This window comes from Cucurbita moschata, unplaced genomic scaffold (genome assembly GCF_002738365.1).
Source record: "Cucurbita moschata cultivar Rifu unplaced genomic scaffold, Cmos_1.0 Cmo_Scf00027, whole genome shotgun sequence".
Lineage (NCBI taxonomy): Eukaryota > Viridiplantae > Streptophyta > Magnoliopsida > Cucurbitales > Cucurbitaceae > Cucurbita > Cucurbita moschata.
This window is the reverse complement of record NW_019268543.1, coordinates 2,027,693-2,045,507: the sequence shown is the minus strand read 5'-3', so window position 1 is coordinate 2,045,507 and position 17,815 is coordinate 2,027,693. Positions and strand designations below refer to the sequence as shown.

General features: G+C 38.5%; 4 protein-coding genes across 7 annotated transcripts in view; 1 reads left to right on the top strand and 3 right to left on the bottom strand.

Moving 5' to 3' along the window:
• The window catches only part of LOC111462651 (U-box domain-containing protein 51-like), a 5,065-nt gene extending 4,609 nt beyond the window's left edge, over window positions 1-456 (bottom strand). Inside the window, exon 1 of one of the 2 annotated variants that reach the window (XM_023106319.1) lies at window positions 81-456. In XM_023106319.1, the coding sequence (XP_022962087.1) occupies window positions 81-249 (169 nt within the window). In that variant the 5' untranslated portion in view covers window positions 250-456. Of the gene's footprint in view, window positions 1-76 lie in introns of both variants that reach the window. The other variant, XM_023106320.1, reaches the window with a different exon arrangement.
• Window positions 457-1,963: 1,507 nt separating this feature from the next.
• LOC111462652 (probable protein phosphatase 2C 53) lies at window positions 1,964-6,311 on the top strand. 2 transcript variants are annotated; one of them, XM_023106323.1, is made up of 5 exons: window positions 1,964-2,096; window positions 2,410-3,582; window positions 3,668-3,985; window positions 4,057-4,162; window positions 5,610-6,311. In XM_023106323.1, exons 2-5 carry the CDS (start codon window positions 2,728-2,730, stop codon window positions 5,942-5,944), a joined length of 1,614 nt encoding a protein of 537 aa, XP_022962091.1. In that variant the 5' UTR covers window positions 1,964-2,096; window positions 2,410-2,727; the 3' UTR covers window positions 5,945-6,311. The 2 variants fall into 2 exon arrangements, with proteins under 2 accessions (XP_022962091.1, XP_022962090.1); XM_023106322.1 differs by lacking the exon at window positions 1,964-2,096 and adding an exon at window positions 2,103-2,246 and having other exon boundaries at window positions 5,610-6,282.
• A 2,732-nt stretch (window positions 6,312-9,043) lies between these two features.
• LOC111462657 (probable WRKY transcription factor 50) lies at window positions 9,044-10,531 on the bottom strand. 2 transcript variants are annotated; one of them, XM_023106330.1, is made up of 3 exons: window positions 10,207-10,531; window positions 9,421-9,556; window positions 9,044-9,337 (listed from the first exon to the last, which is right to left on the bottom strand). In XM_023106330.1, the coding sequence occupies exons 1-3, from the start codon at window positions 10,412-10,414 to the stop codon at window positions 9,217-9,219; spliced, it is 465 nt and encodes a 154-aa protein (XP_022962098.1). In that variant the 5' UTR covers window positions 10,415-10,531; the 3' UTR covers window positions 9,044-9,216. The 2 variants fall into 2 exon arrangements, with proteins under 2 accessions (XP_022962098.1, XP_022962099.1); XM_023106331.1 differs by having other exon boundaries at window positions 9,421-9,553; window positions 10,207-10,526.
• A 1,725-nt stretch (window positions 10,532-12,256) lies between these two features.
• Window positions 12,257-15,304, bottom strand: LOC111462984 (espin-like). Its single transcript, XM_023106813.1, has 3 exons — window positions 14,801-15,304; window positions 13,458-13,691; window positions 12,257-12,631 (listed from the first exon to the last, which is right to left on the bottom strand). Exons 1-3 carry the CDS (start codon window positions 15,302-15,304, stop codon window positions 12,257-12,259), a joined length of 1,113 nt encoding a protein of 370 aa, XP_022962581.1.
• Between the last annotated feature and the right edge of the window lie 2,511 nt (window positions 15,305-17,815).

The following is a 17,815-nucleotide window of genomic DNA, read 5'->3' as shown; positions in this document are numbered from 1 at the left end:
AAAAAAAAAAAAAAAAAAAAAAAAAAAAAAAAAAAAAAAAAAAAAAAAAAAAAAAAAAAAAACAGATAGAGGGTACCTACGATGATTTTGATAAGCTTTATGCCTAACATGGATGAGAATGATAAGCGGGTTGTTTATGACCAGATGATCAATAGCCCAACGGACGGCGTGTTGGCTGTTCTTATCCTTGTCAATGGCCACCGCCGTGGTGTTCAAGGGAATCCCATCTTCCGGTGGATGCGGAGGCATTTTGCAAAGAGGTTCAGGATGTTAGTGCCGCAGCCGCTTGAATTTAGCCCAACAATTTGGTTCGAAGAGAGCAGTGGGGGCAAGGGCGGAGAATCATGAAGGTAAGGTATGGAGAAGATAACGAACATAACAGACACTTGAAGAATGGTTGAACAATGGCGATTCTCCGCCATTGGCTTCATTTAGGCAAATTTGGCTTTGGTTCTATAGCCATTACCCTCCCTAAATTTTGGGAATTAAAATATCACGTAAATATAATAAAAATTATTAAAATTAATACATAAAATTATATATAGTTACTTTTATTCCTTTATTTATTTCTATTAAGTTTTAACCATCTTTACTTTTTATTAAATTTAAAACTTTTTAAAAATTATTTAATTTATTAAATATAAAATTAAAATTTAGGTCTAATATATGATTTTTTATCAAATTGAAAATTTAAGATTAAATTTGTAATTATTTTAAATAAAAATTATTAAATTTATAATTTAATTTTTTAAAGCTTTATTAATACGTAAATTAAATACAAACATTTTAATGAAAAAAATATTATAATTAATTATATTAGAGATGTCTGTGGTTAATGATAACTGACATAAAGTATGTACGGTAGAATCTTTGGCTCTCGTAATAAATAATAAAATAAATTATTATATAGTAACATTTATAAATGTTTATATAAAATATGTATGGTAGAATCTCTCGTCTCGTAATTAAAAAAAAATATTATATAATAACAATAGGCCATTTCTACATAAAGTATGCATGGTAGAATTTTTCGTTCTCGTAATAAATAATAATAAAAAAACTATTATATAGAGCATTCTTCATTAAAAGTTGATAGCTACAGAAATTTCCGCAAAAAAAATTTGCATTACAAAATATTAGTTACTAAAAAAGAAAATTTTAATATTTTGTTTGTATGAAAAATCTAATACGACTGTCTCATTAATATTTTAAAAAATAATAATGTATAAATTTATACTTATTTAATTTTTAGTTTATTGAAAGCGTTCGACGGAAGCTTTTTGAAGGTATTCAACTTTTAACTTATGGAACGTTTTTAACTTATGAACTCCTCCGACCTCTAGATTATTGAAAATTTTAAAGTTTAGCTTATCGAAGGTCGTTGGCTTACAACTTCCTGAAAGTAGTTGCTTTTAGCTTATTCGACGTGTAACTACTTGAACGTGTTCAACTTTTAGCTTATTGAAGGTATTCAACTCGTTATTTCTCGAACGTTTTCAGCCTTGTAGCTTACCCTTTGGAAATTTAAAATTTTTATGGTTTTCAAATCTTTTGGGTCCTCCTAGTGCTTCCCGCTCGAGAAGATTCAAGATATTTTGATCCTGACTCTTTAGAGTCTTTCTGGAATTTTTATTTTATTCAATTTTCGACCGAGAGAGCGAAATAAAAACTCAACTCCGAAATAAGACATCAGACAAAAAATGTTTCACACACAAGACAACGTTTTCACACATTTGTCATTTACAGTAAACCATATTTATTGGTCGGAATTCATTTTCAGCAATAAATGTAAATAGACATTAAAAAAAAAATGTTTTTTTTTATTTTTTCTTCATCCTCGCCACTGATTGGAAGAAGAACATCATAGTAATTAACAAAAGAACATTTTTGATTGGATTGAAGCGTTCGAAAGGGTAAAGGATTGGGAACATCATGGATTGGTGGGCATTCAAAATCTCGACACGTGTCCTATTCTCTCATCTCTCTCCCAAAAAAGCTATATTTTTTTCAATTTTTTTTCCTCGTATTTTCACACTTTTTATTGCAATTTCAATTTTTTCTGTTCTGGGTCGTCTAATTTTCTGCTTGTTTGAGTGGTAAGCAACCCTTTTCCTCTTCGTTCTTCAGATTCTCTGGGTTTTCTTCGTTTAATTTCATGTTCTTCCTTTGAGTATCATAACCATTTGAAAGAGATAGCCTGAGAGGGATAGTTAGATAGCGAAAGGAAGCTAAATTTCATACGAGAGGTAGCTAAGAATTGCCTTTGATTTGGGGAAACTCTCCTAATTTTGTTTAAAGGGTTACTATCTTTTTCTAGGGTTTTCCTCTGATTCTTGAGATTTCATCTTTTTTGAGCTGTTTCTCGTGATTGTTCTTAACCCTTTTTCCATGTCTTTCTTGTGTTTACAGATAACAAATTTGGGGCTCTCTCCTTACCCTTCCAGGTTCTTTATGTTCATTTAAAGTTCATCAAAGTTCATCTTCAAATTTCTCAAATTTCATGGTTTGATCCACTGAAGTTGACCAGATCTGAATCTTTCATGTTTAAATTCTTTTGGGTCTTGTCCAGTTTCTCACGGATGGGAAATGGTTTGTTCAAACCCATCATTTATATTCCAAGATCATTCTTAATGACAAAAAAGCGGTGGATTAGTTGAAATATGAGGGGTTTTGTGAGTTTAAAGGGGTTTTTGGGTAGCTTTTATGTTTGTTTAGGTACAGAATTTGATGGAGGAGATGTCCTCAGCGGTTGTGGTGCCATTTAGGGTAGGTAATTCAGTCTGTGATAACCCCAACATGGCAGCAACCCCCATGGATATCACAAGACTTAAGCTCATGGCAGATACTGCCGGTTTGTTATCCGACTCTGTGACGAAGGCTTCGGATGACTCGATTGAAGTAGTTTCTGATGATTGTAAGAGTTCTAATGGGGAGGAAGAGATTGGTATTGCTGCTGTTTCGGTTACGAATGATGATAAGTGCGAAAGCGTTCCGTTATCGGTTGTGTTATCTCAAAGTAGTAGCAATTGGGTTGCGGCGGATGAGACGATATCGGTTGGATGTGAAGAAGATGATTGTTTATCTTTAGAGGGTGAACAGATTTATGATAGTTCTTGTTCACATTCAGTGGTTAGTGAAACTAGCAGCATTTGTGGTGATGATTTTTTAGGTACTGAGGTGTCATTTTTCGAAGCGTTTGATTCGATTACCAATGCGAAGGACGTTAGTTGTGTCGAGATTGCAGCGAAAGGTAATATTGCGAGTTCTTCTTCTGCAGTTGTTAGCCTTGAAGATGATGTTGGAGCATGTAATAACGTGGTTCTTCAGCTGCCTATTGAGGAAAGGGCGAACGAACCGGTTAGTCGAAGCGTTTTCGAGGTAGATTGTGTACCCCTTTGGGGATTTACGTCGGTATGTGGAAGAAGACCCGAGATGGAAGATGCTGTAGCAATGGTACCTAAGTTTTCAGAACTTCCCGTCGAAATGCTTGTTGGTGACCGAGTTTTCGATGGCTCGAGCAAGGCTATAGCTCATCAAACCGTTCATTTTTTCGGGGTTTACGATGGTCATGGTGGCTCTCAGGTATGCATACGAATTTCATCGGTCAAGTCTTTTAACCCGTTACCCCGTTACACTGTTGTTTTAACTCGAATCTCGTAATATATAGGTCGCTAATTATTGTCGTGAACGTATGCATTTGGCTTTATCTGAGGAGATTGAACTTGCTAAGCAAGATATAGCTGCTGGTAATATAAAGGATGATTGTCAAGAGCTATGGAGAAAGGCATTCACCAAATGCTTTGTAAAAGTTGATGCTGAAATTGGAGGGGGACCTGGTGTTGAGCCTGTGGCACCAGAAACTGTTGGCTCCACTGCTGTTGTTGCCATTATCTGTGCATCTCATATCATTGTTGCAAATTGTGGCGACTCGAGAGCCGTTCTTTGTCGTCGGAAGGAGCCGATGGCATTGTCCGTGGATCACAAAGTACGTTCGTGCGTTTTATGCTTTCTTTTTCACTGATCTTCGTTGGTTTTAATCTCGTCGATGTTTCTCAGCCGAACAGAGAAGATGAATATGAACGGATTGAAGCTGCAGGTGGGAAAGTCATACAGTGGAACGGGCACCGTGTTTTTGGTGTTCTAGCGATGTCGAGATCGATCGGTATGTCTTCTGCTACCCAGTGACTTGAATTGATATCATATTTGCTGCTAAACATGCTCCAATGGCTACAAGTCAAAGGATCTTTCCTATTAGGCCTTTTTATGACAAGTGGATGCCAGTTAGGAGTTCCATTTATTAATAAAGCGTGGAATATGGAGTCCATTTTGAAATCCCACGTCGGTTGGAGAGGAGAACAAAACATTATTTATAAGGATGTGGAAATCTCTCCCTAGTAGACTCGTCTTAAAATCTTGAGGGGAAGCCCGAAAGGGAAAGCCCAAAGATGACAATATCTACTAGCGGTGGGCTTGGGCTATTATAAATGGTATTAGAGTCAGTCACCAGGCGGTGTGCCAGCGAGGGCGTTGGGTCTCCAAGGGGGTGGATTGAGAGATCCCACATCAGTTGGAGAGGGGAACGAAACATTCCTTACATGGGTCTCTAGTAGACACGTTTTAAAACCTTGAGGAGAAGCCGAAATAGGACAATATCTACTAGCGGTGGGGTAGAGCTGTTACAAATGGTATCAGAGCCAGTCACCAAGCGGTGTGCCAGTGAAGACGTTGGCCCCCAAGAAGGGTGGATTGTGAGATCCCACATCGGTTGGAGAGGAGAACAAAACATTTCTTATAAGTTTTCTAGTGGATACGTTTTAAAACCTTGAGGGGAAGCCCAAAGAGGACAATATTGGCTAGTGGTGGGGTTGGGCTGTTACAAATGGTATCAGAGCCAGTCATTAGACGGTGTGCCAGCGAGGACGCTAGCCCCCAAAGGGGGTGGATTGTGAGATCTTACATTGGTTAGAGAGGAGAACAAAACATTCCTTATTAGGGTCTCTAGCAAACACGTTTTAAAACCTTGAGGGGAAGCCCAAAGAAGACTATCTGCTAGTGGTGGGGTTGGACTGTTACAAATGGTATCTGAGTCAGTTACCGAGCGGTGTGTCAGCGAGGACGCTGGCCCCAAGGGGAGTGGATTGTGAGATCCCATATCAATTGGAGAGGGGAACAAAACAGGAAACCTCTCTCTAGCAGACACGTTTTAAAACCTTAAGGGAAAGGCCAGAAATGAAAGCCCGAAGAGGACAATATCGGCTAACCATGGGCTTAAGCTATTACATCCACATTTTTGAAGTCCTTCCCATAAATGAATGACAATTGAGGATAGAGTTCACATTGTACTCTTCTTCGAATCAAGAGACACTTTTAGATCTGTCGTGTATAAGCAAAATGAATTCGCTATTATATTATATTAAGTCAAGATAGGAATCGTATCAAAATGAGCTACTTTGACATCTCTTGTGGCCGTGTGCTACCGTTCATATGCACGGTTTCGAGTTCTAGTAGTAGCGCAGCGTTATAGCATATCATAAGAATTTCAATTTCTGAAGTGCTGGGTTGTTCTATGTGATACCACGTTTTTGAGTTTTCAAACCACTGGGTTGCAGGTGATAGATACTTGAAACCATGGATCATCCCGGAGCCAGAAGTGATGTTCATCCCTCGAGCGAAAGATGACGAATGTCTCGTTCTAGCCAGCGATGGTTTATGGGACGTGATGTCAAACGAAGAGGTATGCGACCTGGCTCGAAGACGAATCCTTCTCTGGCACAAGAAGAACGGTGTCAGTTTACCTTCTGAGAGAGGGGTGGGGATTGATCCTGCAGCCCAAGCAGCCGCGGAATATCTCTCGAAACGAGCTCTTCAAAAGGGCAGCAAAGACAACATCACGATCGTCGTGATCGATTTGAAAGCTCATTGGAAGTTCAAGACGAAATCATAACGAAATCATAACGAAATCATTCTTCCTTTTTTAGTTGTACTTGTACCATATTCTTGTTATGATTTACGAGACAAAGAACACGATGATATTAATGTTCGCCCGACTATTTTTCTTCGGGGCATTATGATATATTAATGATATGAATGTTAAGGAAGTATGCAGCATTCCAGATTCTCCATGGCGCTTGGAGCATTTGTTATATAAGCTCCGAGTTCTAACGAGTTCTGGCAATGTAAATGGCTGCAGCAGCAATGTAATAGAATAGGTGAAGCAAACTGGGAGACTCTTCCACGTTTATGCACTATTTTCTTTGTATCAATTCCTACTCTTGGTGCTTATCATAAGGAATTAGCAGAAATTCAGGTTATTTCTTATGTTCTTTTCAGATTCTTATACAAACATCTCATATTTCATAACACGTTTACGAATCGATTGAAATATCGAATCATCGACTTTTTGAATGATAATCGATCCGAAATGATCTTGCATTAACGAAATTTATCTAAATTGTGAACAAATTACGGAAGAATGAGCGTTGAATTGAAATGTGTATAAATTAAATGCGCGAGGACGTACAGGGATTTCGTTGGCCGAGAAGTTTCCAAGAACAGCCGCGATTGCTTCGTCGACGGCCATTGACTGGAGTGGTAGTATCTCAATCAATGAGTATCAAGAGACAATGTGAAGGCTCCGGTTCTGCAACATCGTCGTGTGCTGATCTCAGGGCGGCATATCACAATTGTTTCAATCGGTTCGTTTCCGTTTTCATTCGCTAAACCCTAATTCGTTTGAAGTTCCTCGTTGTTCTAGCGATTCCGGTTATTGATTTGCAGATGGTACTCGGAGAAGCGGAGAACCCTGCGTCTCCGAGTGGTTGAAGTACAGAGCTCGCTTCTCTGTATGGCTTTGATCTTTGTTCATTCCTCCATGAAAGCTGCGCGAGATAACAATCAAGATTGGCTTCATTGTCGATGGTACGCTTGAATTCATTGATTCCTGCAATTACTCAGTCATTTTTATTTACTTTGAGGCTTTTACGAACTTGAAAATCATGTCTAGTTGTTCTTCACTGTTCTTAGAATCAATATGCCTGCATTTTGAAATTCAGTTTCGATCTCTCCTCGTTTCATTTCACCATTGTTATGGAGCGTTTTGCTACTTGAGCTGTAACTCATTTGAAGAACATCTGAACTTTAATTATAATCACTTGATTGTAACACTCCAAATCCATTACTAGCATATATGGTCTACTTTGATCACTTACGTATCGCTGTCATCTTTATTATTTTAAAACACTCCAATCGATGTGGGATCTCACAATCCACCCCTTGGGGACCTAGTGTCCTTGCTGGCATAACGCTAGGTGTCTGCCTTTAATACCATTTGTAACAGCCCAACCTCACTGATAGCCGATATTGTCATCTTTGGGCTTTCCATTATGGGTTTCCCCTCAAAGTTTTAGAACGCGTCTACTATAGAGAGGGTATAGTCCTACTCCGATCAGTGCCTCGTACTGTTTGGTGACTGGCCTTGATACCATTTGTAACAGTCTGAGACCACCGTTAGTAGATATTGTTTGCTTTGACCCATTACGTATCGTCGTCAGCCTCGTAGTTTTGAAATGCGTCTACTAGGGAGGGGTTTTCACACCCTTATAAGGAATGCTTCGTTTTCCCCTCCAATCGATATGGGATCTCACAATCCACCTCCTTGGGGACCTAGCGTCCTTGCTGGCACATCGTTTGGTGGCTGACTCCGATACCATTTGTAATAGCCTAACCCCACCGCTAGTAGATATTGTCTTATTTGGGGTTTTTCCCTTACGGACTTTCCCTCAAAGTTTTAAGATGTGTCTACTATGGGGAGGGTCTAGCCTTACTTCGACCAATGCCGCACACTATCCGATGATTGGCTATGATACCATTTGTAACAGCCCCAAATCACTGCTAGCAGATATTGTCTGCTTTTTAACCAGTTACATATTATCGTTAGTCTCATAGTTTTAAAACGCATCTACTAGGGAGAAGTTTCCACACTCTTATAAGGAATTCTTCGTTCTTCTCTTCAACCTACGTAGGATCTCACAATTCACCTTTTGGAGACCTAGCCTGATGTCTTGCTCTGATACCATTTATAACAGCCCAACCCCACTGCTGGTAAATATTGTTCTCTTTGGGTTTTCTTCTTCAGAGCTTTCCCTCAAGGTTTTAAAATGCATCTACTATGGAGAGGGTCTAGTCCTACTCCGACCAGTGACTGGCTCTGATACTATTTATAATAGCCCGAGACCACCACTAGTAGATATTGTCCGCTTTGACCCATTACGTATCGCCGTTAGCCTCACGATTTTGAAACGCGTCTATTAGGAAGAAGTTTCTACACTTTTATAAAGAATAGTTCGTTCCCTCTCCAACTAAGGTGGGATCTCACGTGGATAGATTCAACTAACTAGATCAGCAGATTAATAGAAAAGTTAGTGTTCTATGGTGGGGTTCTTTTCTCATTCCCACTTGAAAAGAGCCACTGTTACAGAACCCAAGACTTCGTTCCTTTCTTTTTCCTATTTTTTCATGTTTTTCCCGGTTTATGAAAGGACATGCAAAAATAAGGCAGGGCACGACACGAATCCAACCAAATCAAACTAAGATCATAAATTACATTAAGACATAGGTATTTGTAGGATCTCACAGCAGTTAGAGTGGGGAACAAAATATTCCTTATAAGGGCGTGAAAACCTTTCTCTAGTAGACGCATTTTAAAACCGTGAGGCCAACGACGTAATAGTGATACGTAACGGGTCAAAATGGACAATATTTGCTAGCGGTGAGCTTGAGTTATTACAAGTGGTATTAGAGCTAGTCACCAGGCGGAGTGCCATTGAGGACGCTGGCCTCAGGGGGATGGATCTTGAGATCCCACCTTAGTCAGAGAGGGGAACGAAACATTTTTTATAAGGAGGTGGGAACCTCTCTAACAAAGAGCTGAGATTGTTTGGGAACAAGCTTGTGGTGGCTCTCATGGTGCAACTTAGAGATCACTTACAAGACTACGAACCAGTTGTTGGCCCGATGAAAGGATTCGATATAGATTCATTAAAAAGATCTTTAGATATATATATCAGTGAATATGATGTTGTTTGGTATGGGGCCTCTACTCCACACAGTGCTCCAGACCAGACAAGATCAACGTATTGAAGCTAGAACTTTGGTTCATAGTTTATTACAAGGATTTTCTTATTAAACATAGGGAGATTTGGTGTAAAAATAAACAAATCAAGAACTTTCATGAGTATGAACACCCTCGTAAGTCGTTATCACGTATTTTGGATCCTCTCGATCTCTCTCGACTCTCTTCTTCACCGGGCAGCCCTCGACCGAACATTTGTAGTAGTTCCTGCATTTCGTAGATGGTCGAGCCAAACCGGATTAACAATGAAACATGTTATGTTTATGTTTAGACAGAATTCATTTTCTTACCTCGGATTTGGGCTGTTCTTCACCATCTTCTTTCCATACTTCCTCCACTTGAAACCATCATCCAGAACCTCAACTTCTGATTTGGTCTTGAATGCAAATCTTTCTCTAACTTCCCTCTCTCTCCCATTGTCTCCTACTAACACCATTAAGGGTCATTCATTAGGCCACAGCCTCTCAAATCTAAACCGGACAAGTCTACTGCTAGCAGATATTACCGCTTTGACTCATAATGTGTTACCGTCAATCTCACAGTTTTAAAACGCGTCTAGTAGGAAGAGGTTTCCACACCCTTATAAGGAGTGTTTCGCTCCCCTCTCCAACCGATGTGCGATCTCACAATTCACCTCCCTTGGAGGCCCAGCGTCCCCGCCGGCACACCACCCAGTGTCTGGCTCTAATACCATTTGTAACAACCTATGCCTACTGCTAGCAGATATTGTCCGCTTTAGCTCATTACGTATCGCCGTTAGCCTCACAGTTTTAAAGCACGTTTGCTAAGGAGAAGTTTCCACACCCTTATAAGGAAAACTTCGTTCTCCTCTTCAACCAATGTGAGACCTCACAATCCACCCCATTGGGCTCCAGCGTCCTCGCTGGCATACCGCCCAGTGTCTAGCTCTAATACCATTTGTAACAGCCCAAACCCACCGCTAGCAGATATTGTCTGCTTTGGTTCATTACGTATTGCCATCAGCCTCACGATTTTAAAACGCACCTGCTAGGGAGAGATTTCTACACATGCGATAGTTACAATCACTAAAATGTAATAATAAGAGTTATGCTTACTACTGCTAGGTTCTCCTTGCTGAATTGTGCTTCCATCAAACTCCTCAATCTCCCCTGACTGATAAGCCGGGTACATCGCCGAGTCGACCAGAGGTGGAGAGTTTTCATCGAGCCACCTATCGAACATCCAGTCCGTAAACTCGAACCCCGGCTGCTCGGGAAGATCGTTCTCCGACTTATCAAGGTGCTGGTTACTATTGTAAGACATTTGGAAACTAAGAAGCAAAAACAAAGTAGACAGTTTTTGGTTTTGAATTTGAATTCAAATTTTCAGATATTAATGAAAGACTTAATAGCAAAAGTATGAACTGAGTTCAGGTTGATAGGCAGCTTCCTCCAAACTTAGGAAGCTTCGAAGCTAATGCTTAATATAATGAACGATGAAGACCATCAAGTCTAGATTATGAAGTTTGTGTGGGGTATGCCATAACAGATGACTCTGAGTCCACTTTTGAACAAAATGTGTTCATTTCACTTCACCATCATTATCCTCCCTACCACCAACCCCTTCATTAGGCTATCGACAACGATTCAATTCAACGTACGACTAAATCAATACTTACAAAAAACGTAGTCCCGAGCCCTGTTATGTTCAAGTTCATATGATATATTTGCAGTTACGTTAATAAAACATAGTCCCGAGTCCGGTCTCATATATTCAGGTCTTCAAAGTCCCACAACACCCTAACTCCATTCAATTTCAAAATGGAAATTATGTATTTTTTTGTCCTCTAAATTGAAAATTATATTGAAAAATTGATTTTTTTTTTTTTTTTTTGAAATGGGTAACATTATTTTCTAATTTTTTTAAAAAATAAAACCATAAATATAGATTTTTAAAATTTTATTAATAAGCTTTTGTATATTTTTATAAAAAGGGTATTTTCGTAATCATAACATAATTCATTTTTATTTCAGATAAAAGTAAATAATATCAATAAAATTTTATAATCATAAATTGCGTTATTGTTAGCAATAATAATTACAAAAAAAAAAAAAACTATTCCCGAGTCAATTTTCAGTAAATCTTAAACAGTAAAAAGAAAAGTCAAGGTCAATAGAAGAGGGGGCCCCACCATTCAAAATTCCGTCCAATTCTTTGACAGCGTTGAAAAAGTCAACAAAAAAACATACTCCTTCCCCGGCGGACTGACGGACGGGAATAAAACGTTGGATCGTCTTACGTCACCATGCTGACGTAATCAACCACGTGGCTACGACGGCTGCGCCACCTCAGTCAATGCGAAAACCACTGCTCAAGTCATCGTTTACCAAAACCAATAAGTGGATTACATTATAAAAGATTTGTATTATTTTATTGTTAAATTTTAGTTTTTATTTTATAATTAATTAATTTATTAAAATTTAATTTAATGGTGAGTAAATTCATAAATTTTTAAAATATAAAATTTATAATTTAAAGATTTGACTTAGGCTAGCGCCCATCTATTAATCTCACCGGTAACCATTTGATTTTGAGTGTGTTAAGAATGAGAAATAGAAATAGAATTGGGATCGAAAGTATGATCTTCATTCAGGTTTACCACGTTTAAATAGGATACAAACTATCAACTAATACCTAAAAATAGAAAAAATATATATCTAATTAAATCTGGTAAATAAATAAAATATACGGTTAATCAAATCTATACTAACAACTCCCTAAATATGTAAGATATATTCTAACTAATTATCACGGCAAAATATCCTCTTAATAGAGTTAGCCAGTTTCTACTAGATTTGTACTAAACGACTATGCTCGATAAACCATACCCTTCGAGAATTCTTGTCAAGTAAGAATTGGGTATGACTTGAACTTCGTGAATCTTAACCAATCCATGGCTTCGGGTTACCAAAGCCCACGAGAGTTATAACAAGTTGCCATCCATTATTATTTTGATTTGCTACTTAATGGTTGTAACTGTCCAAGCCCACCACGAGCCTGAAAAAAAAAAGTCTAAATAAGACAATATCAGTTAGCGGTGAGCTCGAGCTGTTATAATGGTCGTTGTTGAAGATCGTTGAAGTTCTACGTTAATTAACGAGAAGCCTATGATTGTGGAGGAATAGGGGGAGGAAAAGTAATGGGCTTTTTCAAAGGAGAAGGCCTTTTACGGAAGCCATATCTCAAAACAAAGAACAAATAGAGGAGGACGAAGATGGCGGTGATGGATATCAAGAAGGTGAAGCCGGCAGCATCTTGGCCAGACAAGGCGGTCAAAAACGCCGCGGATATCGAATAAGTGGCGACGAGGGAGAGGGTGGACATGTACTTAGCGTAAACAATCAAGGCCTCAGAAACCATGCCGCTGTTGGAGACGCGGTTGCTGACGTGCAGGAGCAACTCCATTAGCGAGAATATGAACGCCCACGACGCAAACGTTATGAAGAACACGTAAAGTTTTGGGCTTTTTGCTGCCATTACCTGCTCAAACCAATTTCATTTCATTGTTCAAATTTTAACTTGATTGGGTCGGTGATCCAGTAATTCAAATATAATTCACAACGTAATCGAACTTGAGAATTAGAGGGGTGGGTTGATTTCCGTTGTCGGGTTGTTTTTAAATTTTTTTTTAAAAAAAATCTTATTTATCCATAATACATGTTACGTTTTTAAATTTAATAAAACTCAAATATCAAACATTTCAGACCCCATCACCGATATTAGTTACAAGAGTCAAATATTCTTAGTTTTCATAATAATCTTAAAAGAATTTTCGAGATGGTTGGGTTGGTCATGTTGACCTACGAACCAACTCAAATTTTTTAGTTTTCCAAAATTTCAACCAAACCTAAATATTCACAACTCACAACGCATCAGTCATATCGGTTACAAATGTCAAATATTTTTCATTTTCATAATAATTTTAAAAGTAAGGTAGGGTTGGGTTCGGTATCAATCCTATTTTCGGGTTGGTTGGGTTGACCTACGAATCGACTAAAAATTGTCCGATTTTAAAAAATTCCACCAAACACAAGTCGGGACAAAAAAAAAAAAAAAAAAAAAAAAAAAAAAAAAAAAAAAAAAAAAAAAAAAAAAAAAAAAAAAAAAAAAAAAAAAAAAAAAAAAAAAAAAAAAAAAAAAAAAACTAACCCAACCCATTTTTTATGTTTTAAATTAAGTAGTCGGTCCATGTTCGTTTGATAATGTTTGGTATGACTAAGTTTTTGTCGGAAAAACATCTTAACGGTTTGGATCTTATTGTCAACGAACTTTTTCCTTAAAAACTCAGAATTGTAAGTGTCATTACCGATTTTCCAGCTTGATGACTGGTGACCGAGCTGTTGTTGATATGGGCACCATCCTCTTGCCAGACGCCGCCGGGAGGGTTGACGACGGCTTGGAAGGCCATGGTGGCGATGAGGGATGCCACCACCATTAAAGTGTCCTTCTTTCTGGCCCAAATCTCCTGGGAGGTTGTCGAACTTAGCGCCGATGAGCGGACGGCTCCATGGCCACGGAGGAAATTGGCCGTCCTCACTCTCTTTGGATACACCATGGGACAATCCAACAGCAGGTCTAGTGGTGTGAGCCCCTTTGAATTTAAAGCATTCACCTCGATTTCTAAGGTGAGTAAGTACTGAACTATCTGCAAAAGAACGGCGTCGCTTTTATTTTCTTCCTAACTTACCGACCACTTCTTTAAGTGTGAGATCTCACATCAGTTAGAGAAGGGAACAGATCATTCCTTATAAGGGTGTGAAAACCTCTTCTTAGCAGACATGTTTTAAAATCGTGAGGTTAATGACTATACGTAACGGGCTAAAGTGGATAATATCTACTAGCGATGGATTTGGACTGTTGATAGCGGACAATATCTACTGGTGGTGGGTTTGAGCTATTACTTCACATTAGAGATATCCATTTTAACTGCGAAGACCTGCCCTGAACAAAGATATAACAGTCGAAGCCCACCGCTAGCAAATGTTGTTTGCATTAGCCCGTTACGTATTGCCATTAGCCTCACTATTTTAAAATGTGTCTGCGAAGACCTGCCCTGAATATTGTTTGATGATAATAGATAGTAGTATCTACTAGTGGTGGGATTAGGATATTACTTTTCATTAGAGATATTCATTTTAACTGCAAAGACCGTCCAAGTCCACGGCTTGCAAATGTTGTCCGCATTAGCCCGTTACATATCGTCATCAGCCTCACAGTTTTAAAACACGTCTGATAGGGAGAGATTTCCACACCCTTATAAGAAATGATTCGTTGCCCAAATGATTCGTCATCAGCCTCACAGTTTCCACACCCTTATAAAGTTGAATGCACAAATGCTAGAGATTTTAAAACATGGGCTTGGGCTGTTACAAATGGTATCAGAGCTAGACACCAGATGGTGTACTAACGAGGACGTTGGCCTCCATGAGGGTGGATTATGAGATCACCCATCGGTTAGAGAGGAAAACGAAGCATTACTTATAAAGATATGAAAACCTCTTCTTAGCATACGCATTTTAAAACCGTGAGGCTAACGAATGTAAGTAACGGGTCAAAGTAGACAATATCTATAATTGGTGGATTTAGATTTCTTCCCATTAACTAAATGGAACGGAAACTGTATATATTTGAATCCATTTCAAAGATTACCTCGAGATGTTGATTATAAACGGCAAGATGGAGGAGAGTGAAGCCAAGATCATCCTTAGCATTGAGAAAGGTCTTAACATCATATCTACCCTCAATTCCTCCGACCAGCAGCCGCAAGGCCTGCAGCCGCCCATTCATAGCCGCAAAATGCATAGGATTTCTGCCATCATTACTGCACAGAAAGCAGAGTTCCGAATCAAATTGAAGCAAGTGCGTAATGATATTGAGATGCCCATTGGCAGCCGCCATGTGCAGAGCCGACAAGCCTTGGCGGTCGGAGTGGTGGGCTGATGCAGGCTCCAATTCCAACACCCTCACCACAAAATCAAAGTGCCCAAAAGAGGCAGCCACTTGAAGTGGGGGCTCAGGGAGAAGGTCGTATGGGTCGTCCAAGAGGGTGCCGCCCATAAGGAGCAATGGGTATCGGTCGCGGATGTCTTGCAAGGGGTTTACGTCCCCATTGTGTGCTGCTTCGTACAGCCGCCTGCTAATTAGGTTTGTCATGTATAGCGACATATTTGATGCTCTCTATTGAGGGATGGCAAAGCTTGATGATGGGCTATATAGAATCAACCAGATTCTTGTTCTTTGTTTTTTTTGGATAATTTTATTAACTGGGTATTGGTAGAGAGCCTAGAAAATTTCAAAATTCGTCCCAAAATGATTACATGATCGACATTGTGTGAAATCCCACCTTCGTTGGAGAGAGAAACGAAACATTCCTTATAATAGTATCAAATACATTTTAAAAAAATGTGAGACTGATGACAATGAGCAATGAATAACTTGCAAAAAAAACCATCTTTGGATCTAGTTTCTAACGCTTGTAAAAGGGTGTAGCAATGAATAACTCAAGCTCTGACGTTAACTCGTTTGGTAGAGAGAGATTTTTCCATCCTTGTAAAGAATGTTGATATGGAGTAAGTGTCAAAGAAGGAGAGAGTAAGCAGCTATAGTGAAGCCAGATGGTCGAAGCCATTTAAGATACGACAAGACAGTACAACTCATGAAGACGAGAAAGTCGCCTTTATTGTAAGATTTGAGGTACTTGGGGAGTAATTAATCAAATTCTATTGGGAAAATTATTGTAACAATTTTGGCTAGTTGGAATGTGCGTAGGTGGACAAATTTTTAAAGGAATAAAATAAACCGAAATTATTGGTGGTCTCTAGGCCGGCTGCCGACCGACCGGGTTTTATAATTTCAAGGAAATATATATATATATATATATATATATATGATAATAATGTAAATATAAATGATAAATAAGCGTAAAATATTTATTAATAATTTTTATCCAAAATATATATATATATATATATATATATATATATATATATGATTGAGATGTGATATTTTTGTCTATATAGTTTATTTTACTTAATATTATAGAAAAATTATTTTCACGATAACTTATGTTTATTTAAGAATTTCGAGAGTGTTTTATGTTTATTAAAAATGTTTGAAGTTCATAAATGTTCGGAATGATTTTTAAAGTATTTTATCTTTGTGCCCATGATATGATTTTCTCCATAGCATGTGAATGCTCTCGGGATTTGAGACCCACTTGAATATATAGACTTTCGATGTGTTATAGTACATAGCTCTATCCAATTAAGGGAAAGATTATGGATTTATGGATCGACAAGGGGCCTTTTGGGGAAACTGAAGGCAAAACCACGAGAGCTTGTTGTTAGGATCGCTTAACAATACACACATTCGATCGAGATGAACACAAAGAACAAGATAGAGAAAATGCAAAGAGAATACAGAAATTAATCTTCAAAACTCTACCTAACTTAAGTGATATATATATAGTTCAGTTTATTATATACAGCTTTACCAGATTTAACTATCTACTGTATGTATGTATGTATAGCTATTTACATTTATGCTCAGAGTAGACACTATCATACTAGTAGGGGTTCATGATTTCTAACATGGTATTAGAGTCTTGTCCTTAACTTAGGTATGTCAATAGAATTCTAAGTGTCGAACAAAAAAGTTGTGAGCCTCATGTAGTAAAAAAAAATTACTCAAATCGAACAAAGTGTGTGTTTTGTTCCAGGGCTCCTTAAAAGGAGTCGAGTCTCAATTAAAAGGAGGTTGTTCAAGGGCTACATGAGCCTTAGGGGAAGCTCTATTGTATACTAGGCTTCTTAAAAGGAGTCGAGTCTCGATTAATGAGAGGTTGTTTGAGGGCTCCATAAGCTTCAGGGGAAGCTGTATAGTGTACTAAGCTTCTTAGAAGGAGTCGAGTCTCGATTAAGGGGAGACTGTTCGAAGGCTTAATAGGCTTCATAGGAAGTTTTATGGTGTATTAGAGAACAGAATAACAACAACCGAATAAAAAACAAAAGAACTCCTACAAATTAAGTATTTGAAAAACCAATTAAATAAAAAAATAAATAACTCCGAGAAACTACTTTTTATTAATGAGCTATAACTTCACGAATCAAAAACTCCAACAGAGTTTTGAGTTTATAGACCAAGTCAGACACTCCAACCGAGCTTTGACTTTACAGACCAAGTCAGAAACTCGGACCGAGCTTTGACTTTACAGACCAAGTCAGAAACTCGGACGGAGGTTTATTGACTCAAACTTAACAAAATCCAGAAAGAGCAATGGAAATGATGTTTAAGATGAAACTCTCTTCCGTACAATATACAATGCAAGTGGGAGTCCCACAACGGAGAATCCAAGAGAAACAGAGAGCATAACGATGATACTGGACATCTGCGTGTCGGGTGTCAAAGCTTTTACAGAGGACCAATAAGCCACAACCATGGATGCTATCGCGGTTCCCATCGTGAAGTACATGAAGCTCGTCCAAACCGTCAAACGTTCATGGGACTTCATGAGCAACACCATGAGCTGCAGCACTGAACATGCAAAACACACGGTCATGCCGCTCATGAAATTGAGGAATTGAGAGGGGGATTTTGTAGCCATGATGGATTTGCCTGCTTCTAACTCTTTGGGTTTGTCTTCTTGCCAGACGCCGCCGGGAGGGT

Coding starts and splice junctions, on each gene's coding strand:
- LOC111462652 (XM_023106323.1), top strand. CDS start 2,728: ATGGAGGAGATGTCCTCAGCGGTTGTGGTGCCATTTAGGGTAGGTAAT. Junction 3,986..4,056: donor CATTGTCCGTGGATCACAAA/GTACGTTCGTGC, acceptor GATGTTTCTCAG/CCGAACAGAGAAGATGAATA. Junction 4,163..5,609: donor AGCGATGTCGAGATCGATCG/GTATGTCTTCTG, acceptor ACTGGGTTGCAG/GTGATAGATACTTGAAACCA.
- LOC111462657 (XM_023106330.1), bottom strand. CDS start 10,414: ATGTCTTACAATAGTAACCAGCACCTTGATAAGTCGGAGAACGATCTT. Junction 9,557..10,206: donor GCAAGGAGAACCTAGCAGTA/GTAAGCATAACT, acceptor TAATGGTGTTAG/TAGGAGACAATGGGAGAGAG. Junction 9,338..9,420: donor AAGAACAGCCCAAATCCGAG/GTAAGAAAATGA, acceptor TACGAAATGCAG/GAACTACTACAAATGTTCGG.
- LOC111462984 (XM_023106813.1), bottom strand. CDS start 15,304: ATGACAAACCTAATTAGCAGGCGGCTGTACGAAGCAGCACACAATGGG. Junction 13,692..14,800: donor TTTATAATCAACATCTCGAG/GTAATCTTTGAA, acceptor GTGTATCCAAAG/AGAGTGAGGACGGCCAATTT. Junction 12,632..13,457: donor GTCATCAAGCTGGAAAATCG/GTAATGACACTT, acceptor TGGTTTGAGCAG/GTAATGGCAGCAAAAAGCCC.